Here is a 17,045-nt window from a genome sequence, read left to right as displayed (position 1 = left end):
CCAGCCCTGGTGAAGACCCTTTCCTTGAGCTGAGATTAAACTTGTATGAAAACTACTTAATTAATCATAATGGAGGGCTTTGCTCGAAAAGTTATTAACTCTGAACTTCTATATATAAATAATGGCATAGTGGGATGGAGCTCTGAGGCAAGCCCTGGTCTAGAGGAAGGTGTCCCTGCCCATGGCAGGAGGTTGGAAATAAAGAAGCTTTAAGTTCCCCTCCAAGCCAAACTATTCTATGAGGGTCCAAAGGAGACCACGAAGATGGAGAAAGGTCTGGAAGTGAAGCCTTAAGAGCTCACTTGGTTTGTTAGATCTGGAGGAGACTGAGGGGACACCTCACTGTGGTTTTCGAGATGCTCATGAGAGGAAGAGGAAGGGCCGGTACTGATCTCTTAATTCTTGCCACAGCAATAGGATCTGAAGGAACGGCGTGAGGCTGAGTCAGGGGAGGTTTAGGCTGGATTTCAGGAAAAAGTTTTTCTCCCAGAGGGTGGCTGGGCACTGGAACAGGCTGCCCAGGGATGTGGTCACAACACCAAGCCTGTTTGAGTTTAAGAAGCATCTGAGGGCAATGCTCTCAGACACATGGCTCCTACCATGTAGTTGGGGCATTCTGTGCAGGGCCAGGAGCTAGCCTCGACGATCCTTCTGGGTCCCTTCAAACTCAGGACACTCTGTGATGCTCTTGCGAGGCTCCATCCCTCTCCGCCCTCAGGCGGCACAGGACGCCATCCCGCAGGCAGCCAGGCCGCAGCCATCTCGCCGCTGCGCGCTGCCGCCGCCATGTCGCGCACCGCGCACCCAGGCGCTGCGGGCGGGGGGGGGAGCGGGGGGGGAGCAGGGGCGGCCGCGGGCCGGCGGCCATTTTGGTCAAGGGCCGGCACCGCTCCTTCCTCCCTTACTCAAGATGGCGGCGGCGGCGCATGCTCGGAGCGCGGCCGGGGAGGCCGGCACTGCTGCCCGCGGGCGCTGAGGGGGCGGGGAGGGAGCAGCAGCGGCGGCGGCCATGGGCGAGACCGAGAGGCTTTATTATGTGTACAGCTGCGACCTGGACATCAACGTGCAGCTGAAGATGTGAGTGAGCGGCGTCAAGGGCTCAAAGGGGAGCGTTCGCTGCCGCCCTGGGAGGGGGTAGCGGGCCGTCCGCCCCTCGGCGGGGTGCGCTGGTGCCGCAGCCCGGCGGTGCCCGGGGACAGGCGGTGCTGGCTCATCTCCGGTGCCGCGTCCCGGCCCGTGGGGAGGCGGCGGGCGAGGGGCTGGGCTGGAGCTGTGCTGCGAACGCGTGTCAGGTGTGCCGTGTCCTCAGGTGCTCCAAGGCAGCGATTGTCAGTGCTGGCTCCCAGAGCCTTTCACCTGTCAGAAAATCACAGATTGGTTTGCGTTACAAACACCTTTAAAGCCCATCCTGTTACACACCCTGCTATAGGCAGGGACACGTTCCATTATCCCAGGCTGGTCCCAGCCCCGTCCAGCCTGGCCTTTAACGCTCCGAGGGACGGGGCAGCCACAGCTTCTCTAAGCAGCCTGTGCCAGGGCATCACCTCCCTCACAGTAAAGAATTCTTTCCTAATTAATCTAAATCTACTCTGTCTGAAGCCATCTCCCCCTGCCCTGTCACTACATGTTTCTGTAAATAGTCTTGCCTATTCTTTCCTGTAAGTTCCCTCCAGGAATTGGAGGGCCACCGCTGTCTCACAGCTCGCTCCTGAGTGTTAAGGGAAGGAGATAAACTGATGACACTCTTGCTGCTTGTTTCCATGCTCCTCTGAAAACAAGGTGGTCTTACTGGGGTGTTTTACTGTAGCAAGATCCAGGTGCTGCAGCGTGTAAATCTGTTCCTACCTGAGCGTGTGGAAGCACTTTTGTTGAAGCTGGATCTACCCTACAGTGTTGTAATTTTTCGTTTGTTTTTTTAAGTTACTTTACTTCATCACAGCAGTGAGAAGTTTGAGAAGTAGGAGGGATCTGGCTGACTCTTAAATGTAGTGCGCCCAGTGGTGGTGCATTATTAAAGTATCTTGCATTTTGTGGCAAACTAACTTGGAGAAGCTTGTTAAGGGTTGTTTAATTTCTGAAAAAGTGATGGTAGTGGAAGGTGGCCCTGCTCATGACAAGGGTTGAAACTGGATGATTTTTCAGTTCCCTGCCAGCCCACACTGTTCTGTGCCATCAGGAGTCAGATTCATGTGATCTCTTTGATAGTTCATTCCACCAAACAAAATTAAAACTAGCAGGTTTTTTTTTGCTTTAACACATAGAAGTGTATGACATCCTTAGAATGTGCAGTGTCAGTTCTGTGCAAGTAACTTGTTAATTTACTCTGAAATGGTTTTGTGGAAACAAATAGATTTTTGTTTGGTGGAGGATTGATCTTACGTGTGTTCCCATCACCTCAATTATTATTTTTTTTGTTTGTTTGTTTTTGTTTTTGTTTTAACTTGTGCATCCACAGACAGATATCTAATGTGCATGTCTGTTTTCATCGTGGTATAGCTGAAGCCTGAGAAATTCCATCAATTTCTCTTAATAGTAACATTGTGCAAAGTGCTGCAGGGTTTTGACCAAATTTTATTTGATCAGTCTGCTTAAGCGAATTTTATTTTGTTGTGGATTTGAGAGATGATTGACTTCCAAAACCAGTCATACATTTCATAGATCTTAAAAATTTACTTACAGTAGTTGTTCTGTGTTTTATTTTTCCAAATAGTATTTGGAGCATGTGTAATCTGATGTTTGTTATGTCTATTTTAATAATAGCAGCCTATGTCTTCTCATTTATTGTTGCCCTACTTAAGCTCTGTCTGAGAATCCACAGGTTGTACTAGAAAAAGTTGCCTCCATTTAAAAGACAAACAAGTAATTCTTGCCTTCCCTGCTTTTCCCCTCACCCCTGCCTAAATCAGTACAGCAGTGCGTTCATGTTTTCTGAGCATTTCACATCCTGAGTTCTTCTCTGGTGTTTGGATTTCACTAGAAGCGGTAGTGCAAAGTGAGAATAGCCTCAGTTCTGGGTAATCTAAGTATAAGGTATGGAAATACAATAGGATTTCTACTACAGATAGAATAAATTCTGGCTTACTTATGTTTTCTTCTTTTCCTCCTCCCCTGCCCTCTCCCCTATAGAGGAAGTCTGGAAGGGAAAAGAGAGCAGAAAAGCTACAAAGCTCTCTTAGAAGATCCGATGCTGAAGTTCTCAGGACTGTATCAAGAGACTTGCTCTGACTTGTATGTAACTTGTCAGGTGTTTGCCGAGGGGAAGCCGCTTGCTCTTCCAGTTAGAACTTCCTACAAGGCTTTTAGCACTAGATGGAAGTAAGTGGCTTGCCTTTTATTTCATGTTCTTCATAATTAGTGGGGCACCAGGTATTTGTTTCTGTCAGAAAGATTTGTTTTCTGTTGTCTTCTCTATAATGGCTTATCCTTCTTCAAGTGTCTGTATAGTTAGTGTTATCCAGCCAGCACAAAAACCACCTTTTTGTGTAAAGGGTAAGTGATAAAATGGCTATTTGTGTTCTTGGGCATGGCCTGCTACTTCAGGTGACTTCTGGGGCCAGGAGTGATATATATTCATGCTGTTCACTGACAGCCTGATCCTTGCTACTCAGTTATCAAGCCAGAATATTTTTCTTTTGGTGTGTAGCCTTTAGTCATGGTGTTTGAATAGTTAAAGCCCACAGGAAAATAGTCCATTTGCCCTAAGAAATTTTTATTTAAACTAATAGAGAGTAACTTGAATTGTAAAGCTTTTACTTATTATTTAAACTTATAGAGAGTAACTTGAATTGTAAAGCTTTATGACTAATAAGTGGTGTTTCTCTGCAGCTGGAATGAATGGCTGAAACTGCCTGTGAAGTATCCAGATTTGCCTCGAAATGCTCAGGTGGCTCTGACCATCTGGGATGTGTATGGACCTGGTAAAGCTGTTCCTGTGGGAGGAACAACGGTCTCACTCTTTGGAAAATATGGGTATACTGCTTTTTCTTCTCATTTAAACCACATTTAAAGCTCACCTGTGAATAGTAATGTGGCATGGGTTATGAGAGATAAGTTTTTAAATATTTTCTAAACTAGGTTAACAGTTCTGTGTTTGAAAAATCAGATACATACATACAGGTGATTTTCTCCTGATTATTCCCAAGTGTAATTTCACACTTGCTGCAGTGTTGTATAAAAGAAGTGTTCTGTATAACACCTTTTTTCTTTTTTTTTTTTTTTTTTGATGATCTACTAGCTTGGATTTTAAGATGGCAAGTGCTGAAATCACTTCGTATCTACGCCCTTGTACTGCATGGATGCCAGTACTGATTACTTTAAAAAATAGTTTAATTGGCTTGCAATTAGGTTGTGAATGCACTGTTATTTATAGGGGGTAGAATGTCACTCAGTAAATCAGCACTTTTCAAAGTTAATATGCTATGATCCAATAGAGGGTGTGTTCAGTAAATTGGTGGATGGTAATACTAAGGTGGGAAGGATTACAGTAATAATCTGTGATGTGAACAGTACCTCAAAAGAATCTTACCTAAGTGCAAAGGAGACTGAGAAAACAGGTTGTGGTCTCAGGAAGATTAAGAGGCACAGGTACTTTTTTTGCAATTGATTGTTATCACATACAGAATGGGGAGCAGCTGCCCAGGAAAAGAGAGTTGTAGTTTAGAGTGAATCTTAAATTTTGTGTAGTTCAGCATCATGGTGCTCTTGTAAAATGTGTGAACAACATTGACTACATAAACGGTTTACAACTATGTGTATCAGAGACACTTCTGTACCCTTTTCTTTTCTTATCCTTTTCTTCTCCACTCAGATGGGGTATATTCTGTTCTTTCTAACCAACTTCAGTCAAATTTCTGACTACTGGGAGTCTGTATCATTGAATGTCTAGCAAGTAGGTGTGATGGAGGAAGTATTATACCTAGTCAGGCTGAAAAGAAAGAATGTAGAAACATTTTTCTAGTGTGTATATACTGCTGGAAAATGGGAAGAAATAGCCTGTTTTGTCTAGCCAGTGGATAAGAAGTAAGACTTCACTTAGACTAAAGTGCAGGAAAAGTTTAGATTATCATTAGGAAAGCTGCTCTAATGATGCTTGAATGCAGAAAGTGACTGTAGAGAAAGGTTGTATCTCTCTCATTGAGGATGCTGCTTGAAGAAAAAAGGATGAGATTGCCTTAAGGCAAAACATTGAACCTGATCAATTGGACTGTGCCCCAAAGACTGCTGGTAGCTGTTAAAGCATTAAAGCACAGTACCTGGAAAAAGATAAAAATAAATTTCAATTATAAGTCTTACTTCCAGCATGTGGAACTCATATGAAGTTGATGGAGAGAAACCAACAAAAAAATTTTGAATTTTGTAGTTTTTAAAAGAAAACCCTTGTAGTAATGCTCCATGAGATGGTGTGTAAATTCAAGGTCAGATGGTCTTTTCTAATTGTTATTTCTCATTTTTAATGTTCACTTTTTAAAATACTCCTGTCAATTGTATTTACCTGAAGTTTTTAGAGTAAAGCGATGAGCTCTTATTGGCAAAGGTAATGAATGCACTTGATTTCTTGGGGCATCTTTTATGGGTGGATCAGCACAAATGTGCAAGGTAAGCAGAGTTTTGCAGAGAAAAGATGTGGTCAGTTACCCTGTAAATTTCTGGTCACTGCACACTTTCAATTATCAATTCAATTTCAAGGATTGGTGGAGAAAGCGGTGTGTGGAGAGTTTTGGCATTTTTTTCTTGGTATGTTTTTATTATTATTTGGCAGCTCAGAAGGCTGTTTTATGGCTGTTGACCTTTCAATGCAACTTCGGTAGCTTTTAAGTTCATTTTTTTCATACTGGCAGACCTAGGGTTACTGTTACAATTTGCAAGTCAAGAGGAATACTTTCTGCTTCATTACAAATAATAAAACTATGAAGGTCTAGCTTTCTTCTCAGTTCTTGTTTGTACCACCTCACTGGCTTTGGGAATTACCCATTTTTCTTCTACTTGCCCAATAAGTTATCTCTGACTTCACAATTTTCTTCTAACTCCATGTGCCAGTAAAATAGAGGTTGTAGAGAACACAAGGTGCGAGACACTTGTGCAGTAGAGTTCAATTATGCAATTTTGTAGTTTTGACAAAGGAAGCAACTTCATTTTCTTGCAGCTGCTGCTCAACTTTGATTCCTGACAGCTGTATTATTTTGAGTTTACTGATGTGATTCTGCATTTTTCCCTGCAGTATGTTTCGACAAGGAATGCATGACTTGAAAGTCTGGCCCAATGTAGAAGCTGATGGCTCCGAGCCCACCAAAACTCCTGGGAGAACCAGCAGTACAGTCTCTGAAGATCAAATGAGCCGCCTGGCAAAGGTAATGGAAGAGCAAGTAACCTTTAAAATGTATGTGACAAGCATGCACTTGACTGGAGAGAAATGAAGACAGCTTCCAGTGCTGTTTTCTCATGTGATAGCTCTCTTGCTTTGGTTATTTAGGTGTTTCACAGGATTTATACAAAGGAATAAAGCAGATCGTATTTAATTGCTTCTGAAGTGTTTTTTTAAAAAACCTTGTATTACACGTAGCAGTTTGTTGGAACAACTTAAGATCTAAATTCTTTGTAAAGAATTAAAATACGAAAATGCCTTGAAGATGCCTAAAGACAAAATTCCATCAGGTTTAATAAGAGCCTCTCCTAACAGTGACTTGTGAGGACAGTTGAGAGTTTCTTTCAGAGACCATCCGTTATCTTTGAGGCTGTGTGGCATAGTGTTCCAAAGTGGTGTCATACCTGTACATTAGAAAGAACTTGAGTAGAACTGCAGAAATTAACCCAAGTTCCATTCATTTAAGCTCATGAATATGTACATTAGTATTTTTGCCTCCAAGCTTTTGTGGGCAGAGTATATTCTTGCCATCAAAACTACTGAAATTGTTCTGAGTGTATTAGTTACTGGGCTGTTTTACTAGATGATCTCTGATTATTCAGGTGAGCTTACCCCAAACTTTCCAAACTGCTCAGTCTGCCTATTCAGTGAGCTTTCTTCTTAATCTTTGTCTCCTAGATTTTATGCAGACCTTTGTGGGACTCCCAATGAAAGATAGAATCATTTTCTCATTAGAGATTTATGACAGTGATTGACTTTCTTTTAAGGGTCTCTGTTTTATTAGTGTAGTTTGCACTGAATTTATAATGGAAAGCTCATTAAAGCCAGTGGTGCCCCATTTCTTGATCATAGTAGAGTAAATGCCCTTAGAGGGCATAATTAATTAATTAATTAATTTTATTATTAATATTATAATAAAATAATTTATTATATAATAACTAAGGAGTCTTTGTAAAAAGACACTAAATATCAAGTCTTATTTCCAGTTCGTCATGTGGTTACATGATAGATGCTGTGGGTTTCTGAGAAAGGCTTTGAGAGGGTAGGCCATGCCTTTCATGTTAGTTCTGTTATGCAGACATTACCACTCACTCTCTCTAGCTCAAAAAGCACAAATAGAGTACTTCAGTCTTAAAATAGCTCATTCTGTTTTAGCCTGTTTTGGCACTTGGAAGATGATGGCCCAAGGCCTCTGAGGAATAGGAGGAAATTCTTTCCCATCCTATTCAAGAGTTGTAGTTAATGGCTAACAGAAAGCTAATAACATCACTGCCCCCATTCTTTTCTTCTGAAAGATGTTTTGGGAAATGCTAATTTCTGAAAGAGGAGAGTTTTCACTGATATTTTGTTGTGGTCCTTTTTATAAAACCATTTTACCATCAGATGCTAGGGAATTTAGGGTTTCTGGGAAGTGTGTCTATGGGAGGTTTCATTTGCACAGCTGTTTACATAGCAGAGGAGGTTCTTGTGATGTGTCACTCTGAAATAGCCATTGCTCAAGCACAATCAGCTTCTGTTCTTCTGTGACTATTGACCAGTTTCTGAATGCCTTCTCATGCTACTCTATGTGAAGGTATATTTAAATATAGTTAAAAGGACTAGCACTTAGGTACATACATGGCAAGTTTGCATGGGCTTTGTTGTTCTTGGTTTGCGTTTTTTTTTCTGCTTATTGAACAGACTTGTCCAGTGTTGTGCTATTGATTGGTATCGGTACCAGAGCCCAAACTAGAGTCTTCCAGATAAGAGGTAACTTTGGAGAAGAGCTTGGGAAGAATCTTTTCTCCATCTGAAAGATAACTCCTTTCTTTACATGCTTCTGAGTTTATGTCTGGACGTTTTTCTTATTGTTACATGGAATTTGTATAAAACCAGTGAGTAGGTGGTCAAAGAGTTTTACCTTGCCTTAAATAATTGATACTGTGGCAAGTCTCCCCTTTCATGTTGAGGTGCCATATGGTTGTGCTCTCACAAAACACATGAATGTTGCTAGTAAAACTGCTACTGATGGAAAAACCATGGCTTTGCATTCTGGAGGCGTTGTGAATGCAGATTTTTTGTGTACTAAGGAATATTAATGGGAAGAGTATTTTAGCATTCTCAAACATGAGTGACATTAAGAGATTTCTCCCATGAGTGGTGTGTTAATTTATTCTACTTAAAGTATTCTTAAGTTCTTTTTGATCCATTCATTTCCATCATACCTTCTGCTGGCTGAATGAAATTAGGTAATAGTAATGTTGAGATACTATCTAAAGGGATGCATCTTACTTAGTAGCAAATGATGAATGCTTCTTTCCCTGAAGGGGATACTAGCTTCTCTCTTATTTTAAACTGTAAATATTAATTCAAGACAACAGTTTTTCATGTGTATCTGTATGCTCACAGATCTTCCAGGTCTTGTATGCAGACCTAATTAATTGCTGTATTACAACTTTTTTCCTCTATAAGGGAGGTTTAAAGGTTTAAAATATTAATAATTTTCTTCTGAAACACACAAAACAACTTTCATTTTTTTATTCTCTAGTGCAGTGAATGAGAAAATGAACTAAGAATTTGTGACCAAGTTTTTTTCTCCAAGACTTTGATTAAACATAATCAAACTTTAGCCCAGCATACTTGTGCCTGTACTGTTAAGACATCAGTTTAGTGAGGATTTGAGAGTGAATAATGAGACAGTAAAATTGGGGCAAACTCTTCAATTCTCTGTCTTCATAATGACTTTTATTTTTAGTGTACCTCTAGTGTTGAGCTATGGAAGGTCTAGTGCACATATCTGACAGATTGTGCAACCTGGACATCTCCCAGTGTATCCCAAGTCTTAAATCTTCTGTTTTGTTTTTTTTGTACTAATACCATCTCCAGTTCTGTGTGGAAGCGGCCATGCTGCTATTGTGTTCTCCTGCATCCTGTACCTTCATTCCTGCTGTCCTAGGTCTCTGTATTGCCTGTCCCTTAGCTAGGCAAGAAGTGACAGTGTCACTGTATGGCCTGTTCACATTCAGATGCTCATGGGTGGGCAGGCTGACCACAGAACAAAGTGAATGAAATAATGGTTGTAACCTTTCCTCTAATAAGAATAATTTTGAGGGGTCTCTTTGCTAGACATTTTCTAGACAGATACCAATTTCTTCGAGAGATGAAGGAACTTCATGTCTTCTAGTCCTTCTGCATCTCTTGCATTCTGCAATAATGACTGATTTTTTTTTTGAAGAATATGTCATTTCTTAGCAGCCAAAAAAGTGATCTTCATATTTGTGTGGTCCTCTGCTGGATAAAAAATTATCGTAAAAAATTTCATTAAAAATAGTGTATCTGAAACTACAAATCGTATGCTCTTAATGAGTCCTTAAACAACTTTCTTGCTATTGCTACAGTAGTTTGTAAGCATAGGAATAAAGCTTGAGCTACTAATCAGATGACTAAAGGAGAAAGCGAGCTGTCTATGACTTGCTGTAAGATCTTCAGTTGACCCAGTTATCGTCTCAGTCTGGAAACAGCCTTTCCTGCTTAGGAAAGGCTGACACAGGCAGAAATATTCAGTATAGATAGTTTATGAAATACTTTATTTTTGTTTGGCTTGGTGAGCTTTCATATATGAAACATAGTAATACAAAAATGGGATGTCTTTTTTATGTGACTTTAGTTAAGAAAAAGGTTCCTGTTTTTGCTATGTTAAAAATGCCAAGGTGATGTGCACGGATAATTATTATGGTCTTTGCTGGGATTGGTATTTTAGATTGTAGACTTATTTTTATGATATGGTTTGGCTGTTGACAAGGTGTGTACTATGTCACTATGTGTCTGCTATACAAGGTGAGTACAGTTTTTTCAATTCCTTTATTTTTTTTTGTCTGATTTCATATTAGTATCTTGGTTAGAACTTTGTTGTTCTTTTTCTTGCTCTGAGCAATTTAAATGTTATCATTGTGATTTTTGTCATGCAGCTCACCAAGTCTCATCGGCAAGGTCACATGGTGAAAGTGGATTGGCTGGACAGACTCACCTTTAGAGAAATAGAAATGATCAATGAGGTAAGTCACTGTAGGGTCAGGTTTGGAATTTTTATCATGCTAATATGAACCTTCACTTCTTTAGGGGGGTTTTATCATGCTAATATGAACCTTCACTTCTTTAGGAGACTTAACTGCTTGGTTTTATTTCCTTCAACTGCCAGTGCAAATGGTGAAGGAAAAAGTACTTCTTCAGAAGCTTAAAGTTGATTTTACTTAAGCAATAATGAGAATCACAGAATAGATTGGTTTGGAAAGGATCTTTAAAGGCCGTCTAGTCCAACCCCTCTGCAATGAGCAGGAACATCTTCAATTGGATCAGGATACTCTGGGACCTGTCTAGGATGACCTTGAATGTTTTTGGGGATGAGATTTCTATTATCTCTCTGGACAACCTGTGCCAGGGCCTCAGCACTCTCACAGTAAAGTCCTCTCACTCCATGCCCTTGTCTGAAGTCCCTCTCCAGCTCTTCCCTGGAGGTCCCCTTTAGGCCCTGGAGCCTCCCCTTCTCCAGGCTGAAAACCCCAGATCTCCCAGCCTGTCTCAAAACCAAAGGTACTCCAGCCCTTGGGGCATCTTAGTGGCCTCCTGGACTCCCTCCATCAGGGCCACATCTTTTTCATGTTGAGGTCCCAGAGGTGGGTGCAGCTCTGCAGGTGGGCTGTCACAGCACAGAGGGGCAGAGACCCCTCCCTTGACCTGCAGCCCGCCCTGCTGAGGAGCAGCTCAGCTCAGAGCTGGTTTTGGGGCAGCCAGTGCACATGGCCAGCTTATGTCCAGCATTTCATCCACCATGTGCACAGCTGTCTTAGCTGTTTTCAGCTTCAAGTGAACTTGATCATGGAGCATAGACTTTATTAATAATTTGGAACAGCTTGGAACAAACACTCTTAGGCATGATTAGCTTATCTCTAGTGTTTTAGGTTGTGATGGGGAGATTTTTAGACATTTTACCTGTTCCTTGGCTTCAGAGTTGTTCAACTTTATTTTTTTAACTTTGGGTGTGGAGAAAAGGCATTTGTAGTTTTGACTGAATATTTTTTAAAAATAAAATAATCTGGTAGTTTAATTCCTAAATGAGGTTTTAACCCTCACTGCTCAAAATCAGCTCAAACTGTCTAATTTCTTATACTCATCTTGCATGAAAGAACTCTGTTTTTTCCTGTGCCCTGAGATCTTTGTTGTCTTATTGATAACTGGAGGTTTGGAAGTCAGATTCTTTTTTTAACTAAAATCTGTGGTTTTATAAGCCTCTATAAATATTTTGATGTTTTTTAGAAATTAGCCTATCATCTTTTTTATCTCATTTTTCCCTTTAGATTTTTCTTCTCCACTGACAGTAAAAATACAGTGAAATAAAATTTTTAGACCTGTGCTTTAAACAGAGAGCCACTTTATCTATGGTGGAAAGTCAAGCCATTATGAATGCATTAAATGAACTGAATTTACATTACTCATTGTTAAACTTCTTGCTTATTTCTCACCCAGATTTTAAAGTTCTAGGCACTTTTTCTAGGTAGAGCATTTAAAAAATGCATACGTGAGCAAATCTTCCTCTGAAGATGAATAAGCTGCAAATGTAATCCTGTAGTCCGAGTTTATTCAGTCTCTTTTATGGTGTTGGTTCAAAAAGATGATTTGTTTTTTCTATATCTTCTGTTTTTTACTTTGATGTGCATAATTATAGGTAATGATTTAGACAAAAACAAACACCAGCTACCCACTGGTCATCTGATTATTCTGCGTTGCATTGTTTATACCTTTAGCCCACAGCTGGAAGCTGCTGATGAAAACAGGTTTTCATCTTTTAAGTGTGAATATGTATCACAAAGTGGGAATGTGAGGTAAGAATGTCAGGAAGGAGGTGATACAGTCTCAAGGAGTTCTATAAAATGATTAACTAAATAATTGCTGCAACAGCTGATAACCTAATTAATCAGTTACAGCACAAAGGAAGTAGGGTAATTGCTGTACTGAGAATGCTGAAGATTGATGCCCTGCAAAAAATGATACACATCTGTGGTGGCTCTTTCCTCAGAGGGAAAAACGAAGCTCCAATTTTATGTACCTGATGATTGAATTCCGTTGCGTCAAGTGCGATGATAAAGAATATGGAATAGTTTACTACGAAAAGGTATGTGCCCTGCAGGCTTTATGGTTGTCTTTAAAAAGCAGCATATGCACCTAAAATGAATGGGTTTTTCTGCTGACATGAAATATTCTGCTGCAGTAGAGCAGCAGACAGCTGTCAGTGGCAACTGTTTATGTACATACAAATCAGATAGTATAGATGCAACATGATTGCAGATGTCAGTCATTTGTGTAATAGAGTTCAAGATTACAGAATTTAACAAGTGTGAGTGATTAAAAACTTTCTGATTTATAGTGCTTTCAGTCACCCAGCAGTACTTTCCAAGTAGCTGTATGTAAAATTATGACTTAGATCCGGAGGATATGTACCTGTATTGAGTGTTAACTTTATAGAAGATGAGTTATTAAAACTTTGCACAGGAGCTCTGCTGGTGAACATTTTCTGTAAAATGAACAAATACAGAAGTTTAGTCTTTCATACTGAAAATGCTGTGGAATAATTAAGTAAAAGACTTCTAGATTGGAATGTCTCTCATCTTTCCTTGCTGTTTATGAAACAGATCTATCTGCAAAGCACCACCTTCAGTATTTTTCTATTAAAATTTAATGGGATGGAGGATTGACAGTGAGCTTAACAGACACCAGTGTGGTATTGGAAGGTATTACCATTCTATGTACTGTGGAAAGACCTATGGACATAGAAAAAGCAGTGCATCTATAATCTGGTTTCAAATAAAATTGTTTCTTAGATATTTCATTGTGTTTAGATTCATAAGAAGTCAGAAAGTTACTGAATCATGCAGCTTTATTGGAAATAGATAGAAGGTAGGAAAAGAAACTGGAGCGCTCTTGAGACCAGAGGCACTAAGTTTAAGCAGCATTTATTCTGAGAATTTTAAAAAGCTTAATTCATTACACAAAATGTTGACATAATGCAACATGGATTATGAGTATTTCTGTGTATATGGCTATTACTGGTTGACATGGCCCAAAAGAACTGTGATCTAACTTAAAACTTTTGAAGAAGGCAGTGAAAAATACAGCAATAAATAGCAAAAAAGCAGGATTAAAAAAATTAAAGAGAAAACAGGTCAGAATCTGCTTCAACTATTTGATGTATTGCAAGACGAGGAGTTTTTTGGCTTTCAGAGTGTTTTTTGAGGGTAGTGTTTGGTTGGAGGTTTTTGGTTGGTTTTGTGGGGAGGACAGGTGATTTTTTTCTTTTTGTGCCTTTGTTTTTCTTTTATTTTAGTTTCTTGGTGAATTTTGGTAATATGGATGAAAGTGGGTCTTATGCAGCTGTCAAGGTTAGCTGCTTAGCATTTCTTTTTTGGGGACTGGAGTTGACAGTGAGACCTCTCCACAAGTTTCAAATCTTTTTGCGTTTAGAATAGCTGTTTTGCAGTGCATCTGTACACTTATCCTAGAACTAGCAATTATGGAGGACTGTGCTGTTGCAAAACTATCTTGTGTTACAAATCACAACAAAACCTACAATCGATCAGATTTCCCCATGAACAAAATAATGTTATTTTCTTCTGTGGAAATAAAGGAAATACTTGTCTGGAGAGCAAGAATATATAACATAACAGAATATGATCATAACAGAATATGATGAAAATATTGAAACTTCATAACAGAATATGATGAAAATATTGAAACTTTTAACTAACAGCTAACTCTTTCATGAGAACATGCTGTACCTTTCAGGTGCAAACATATGTGGCTCTGTGTCCTCTTAGCTCTTTTCTTTTTATAAATGAACATGGCATTCCTAAAAATGACTTCTCTCTGTTACCTCCAGCAACCTGCCATTATAGATGAATTATTCCCGATTTACACACATGACTTCTTTTTTTTCCATCATTGTGGTTTTATAGATGTGCACGATACAGGAAAGAAGATTCAGACTCCAAGCATGCATCTTTCTTTTAAGAGATGTTTCTGAAGCATATTAAAAGTGCATGGAGCAGAATAACTATGAATTGGCTGCTCTTGCAGAAATAAAGTAATTGAATGTGTAATAGTACCTGTTAGAGCTGTAACTAACTGCAGTTTGAAGGATTTGTTGTTACAAAGTAGCTTTCCAACAACCTCTTGACCCTTTTCTGACAGCAATGGGAAATGGTACATGAATTAGTGCCCGTTTTCTCAGTTTTGTCATGCTTCCAATTACAGTCTGCAGTCTGTGTATCGGCCATCGCCAATCCAGTGCACCGAGCATAATGAAAGAAGGTTCTGTTGTCACCTGCTTGTGACCAATAGTCAAAGTGGAGATTACTTGTCACAGTTTTGTTGATATATTTGTTTTCAAGTGTTTAGGAAGAACTAGCCTGTTAAACAGCGACTGATAGGATTTGGGGTTCTTTGACTTAACATTCAATTACAATGACGTGAGGCGGCAGTGTCTCCTTCCATGTTCTGTGTTAACTTCATTTAAATACAGTGATCAAGACGTGAGGGATAGGGCCTGCTAGTAATGACAGCATCACTTTTGATTCTCCATTTAGGCAGAAATTCTGAGTGACTTACCAAGTACAAATAACACCAGCATTTATCACTAATGTATTTTTGTGCAGGTTTCAAGTGAAACATGTCTTTGGGTAAATGATTGCACTGCTGCATCCAGTTCATTAAGAAAGATAAATAAATTCGATTATCAGAGACCTTTGATAGATTTAAAGGAAGAAGTACTGTCTACACCAGTGCTTCTCTGCTTTTTTTTCTTTGCGGGGGGGAGAGGTTGGTTCGCATTGGTGTTACTTTAAATGGTGTTTTGGTTAAAAAATAAGTTAAATAGAACCTCCTTATTTATTTGTGCTCTGAAACTGATTTTCAGGTAAGTACAGAGGAGTGTTGCTGGTTTGGAAAATTTCTGCAAATGTTGTGGACTGTCTTAAATGAACTCTAATATTTGTATAAAGTCACCCACACTGACCTTACTGTAGTGAAATATCTGCAGAGCTCTGTTACACAGCAGTTTGAAGCAACTTAGTGCTGTCTAGTATTGATGTTGCTTTTGTTTCATGCTGGCAAAGTAGCAGGTCGCCTCAGGTTCTGCCTTTGCTGCTGAAATGTTGCAGCCAAGAGGAGCAGATTCACTGAGGGAAGAGGCTGCTGAAGTCCCAGTGTCTGCACTGTGTTCTTGTGCTCTGGTCTGTCTTTCATCACATCCCCAGTTAGAGGATGTCAGGGATTTCTGAGATTTCCATGACGTGGACTAAAGCTCTCTATATGGGCATGATCAGGAAAGACACTTCAAAAGTATGCACTTGGCCAAATTCAAGTGCTAATTTAGACACTGGTTTGGTTTAGTAACTATGGTCAGGGTTGTGGTACTGCATGTGTTGCTCTCAAGGTATAATGGAGAATTACAGAAGGGTAGTTAAACAGCTGACATCCTCCACAGGACAGCTATTGTCATTCTGCCTTCTTGAGTATTTCGTTAAGCAGTCTGTTTCAGAATGCTTGCTCCTAACACTGTTACTTGTCCCATGAATGCTTGGAAAAACTTGATTTCATGGCAAGTTTTGGTTGGGCTTAAAGCTTTGTTCTGTCATGCAGTGAAACACTGGGAATGGTTTTTCTGGTGGTTGAACTGAATAGCTAGAACTTGTCAGCTTCACTCTACAGCATGATCTGACTACATTCAAAGAGTTTTAAATAAACAGTCATTATCATGATTCTTTTCAAAGATTCCAAAAGGGGTTGCCAGCAATGAGTGTACAAATCATTCTTTTAACATTAGTCTTGGGGGAAAAAACTCCATAACTACATTTATAAACATTTTGACATGACACACTGGAAGGCTTTTTTGTTGTTGTTTTGTAAGTAAGCAAAATTTAGACAATAGTGCTTTTGTCATTCTCATCCTGAGGAGTTTTGAATTTTTAATGTCTGCCAGAGACTTCTAACTGTGGGGTAAGTGCTCCACTTGACCAGGCTGAAACCTTTCCTTTTTCAGTTAATGTATGTGATTTTATCATTTTTTCACTGAGGAAAAAATACAGCAATGGGTGTTCCTACTGCTTATCCCTAGAGAATCCTCATGGGACCTGGATACTCTGAAGAGTTTGAATGCTTGTTAGTAGCAAGTTAGTAGCTTGTTGCTACTGAGTCCCCTCCAGTGTCAAGTTTTTCATACAGGGTTTTTGTGTGAAGGTTCTAAACAGAGTGGAGAGTTGTCACTGGGAGATAGGAATCTTGTGTTTCTATAAAGGCAAAGTAAGATTGCAGCCTTAGAGTTTAGAATTGGAAGATAAGAAATATCTTATAGGTATATAGAAGTCAGTCTGTCATCAGATGTGTTTATGAGAAGGATTCCACCAACCTGCAACAATTTCATTGTTTTTTATATAATTTGACTTTATGACATGATCTGAGCATTCTGCCTGGTGAGATGGCAGAGGCTTAGTTCAATGTGAATGCTGATCTGTCACTGTGACTCCAGCCCAGTTCAGTCTACTGTTAGTGATGCAGCATATTTTGTTATTATGGAAATACTTTGATGCTGCTATTTCTGTGCAGCGAGGTCAGAGCTAAGTTCATTATTTAGGCAACATGCTTTTAGAGCAGAGAT

The 17,045-nt window shown here is 39.7% G+C and overlaps 1 protein-coding gene across 3 annotated transcripts in view; it reads left to right on the top strand.

Moving 5' to 3' along the window:
* The first annotated feature begins 964 nt into the window (after positions 1-964).
* Positions 965-17,045, top strand: part of PIK3C3 (phosphatidylinositol 3-kinase catalytic subunit type 3) — a 71,890-nt gene continuing 55,809 nt past the window's right edge. For all 3 annotated transcript variants that reach the window (XR_004982043.1, XR_004982044.2, XM_036403050.2), the window contains exons 1-6: positions 965-1,077; positions 3,127-3,315; positions 3,826-3,969; positions 6,218-6,347; positions 10,309-10,395; positions 12,414-12,509. Coding sequence is in view for 1 of the 3 variants with exons in the window: in XM_036403050.2 (XP_036258943.1) it covers positions 1,010-1,077; positions 3,127-3,315; positions 3,826-3,969; positions 6,218-6,347; positions 10,309-10,395; positions 12,414-12,509 (714 nt within the window). In the remaining 2 variants the exon portion in view is untranslated. The remainder of the gene's footprint in view (positions 1,078-3,126; positions 3,316-3,825; positions 3,970-6,217; positions 6,348-10,308; positions 10,396-12,413; positions 12,510-17,045) is intronic.

This window comes from Molothrus ater, chromosome Z, assembly GCF_012460135.2.
Source record: "Molothrus ater isolate BHLD 08-10-18 breed brown headed cowbird chromosome Z, BPBGC_Mater_1.1, whole genome shotgun sequence".
Classification (NCBI taxonomy): Eukaryota; Metazoa; Chordata; class Aves; order Passeriformes; family Icteridae; genus Molothrus; species Molothrus ater.
This window is presented reverse-complemented; position numbering and strand designations above follow the sequence as displayed.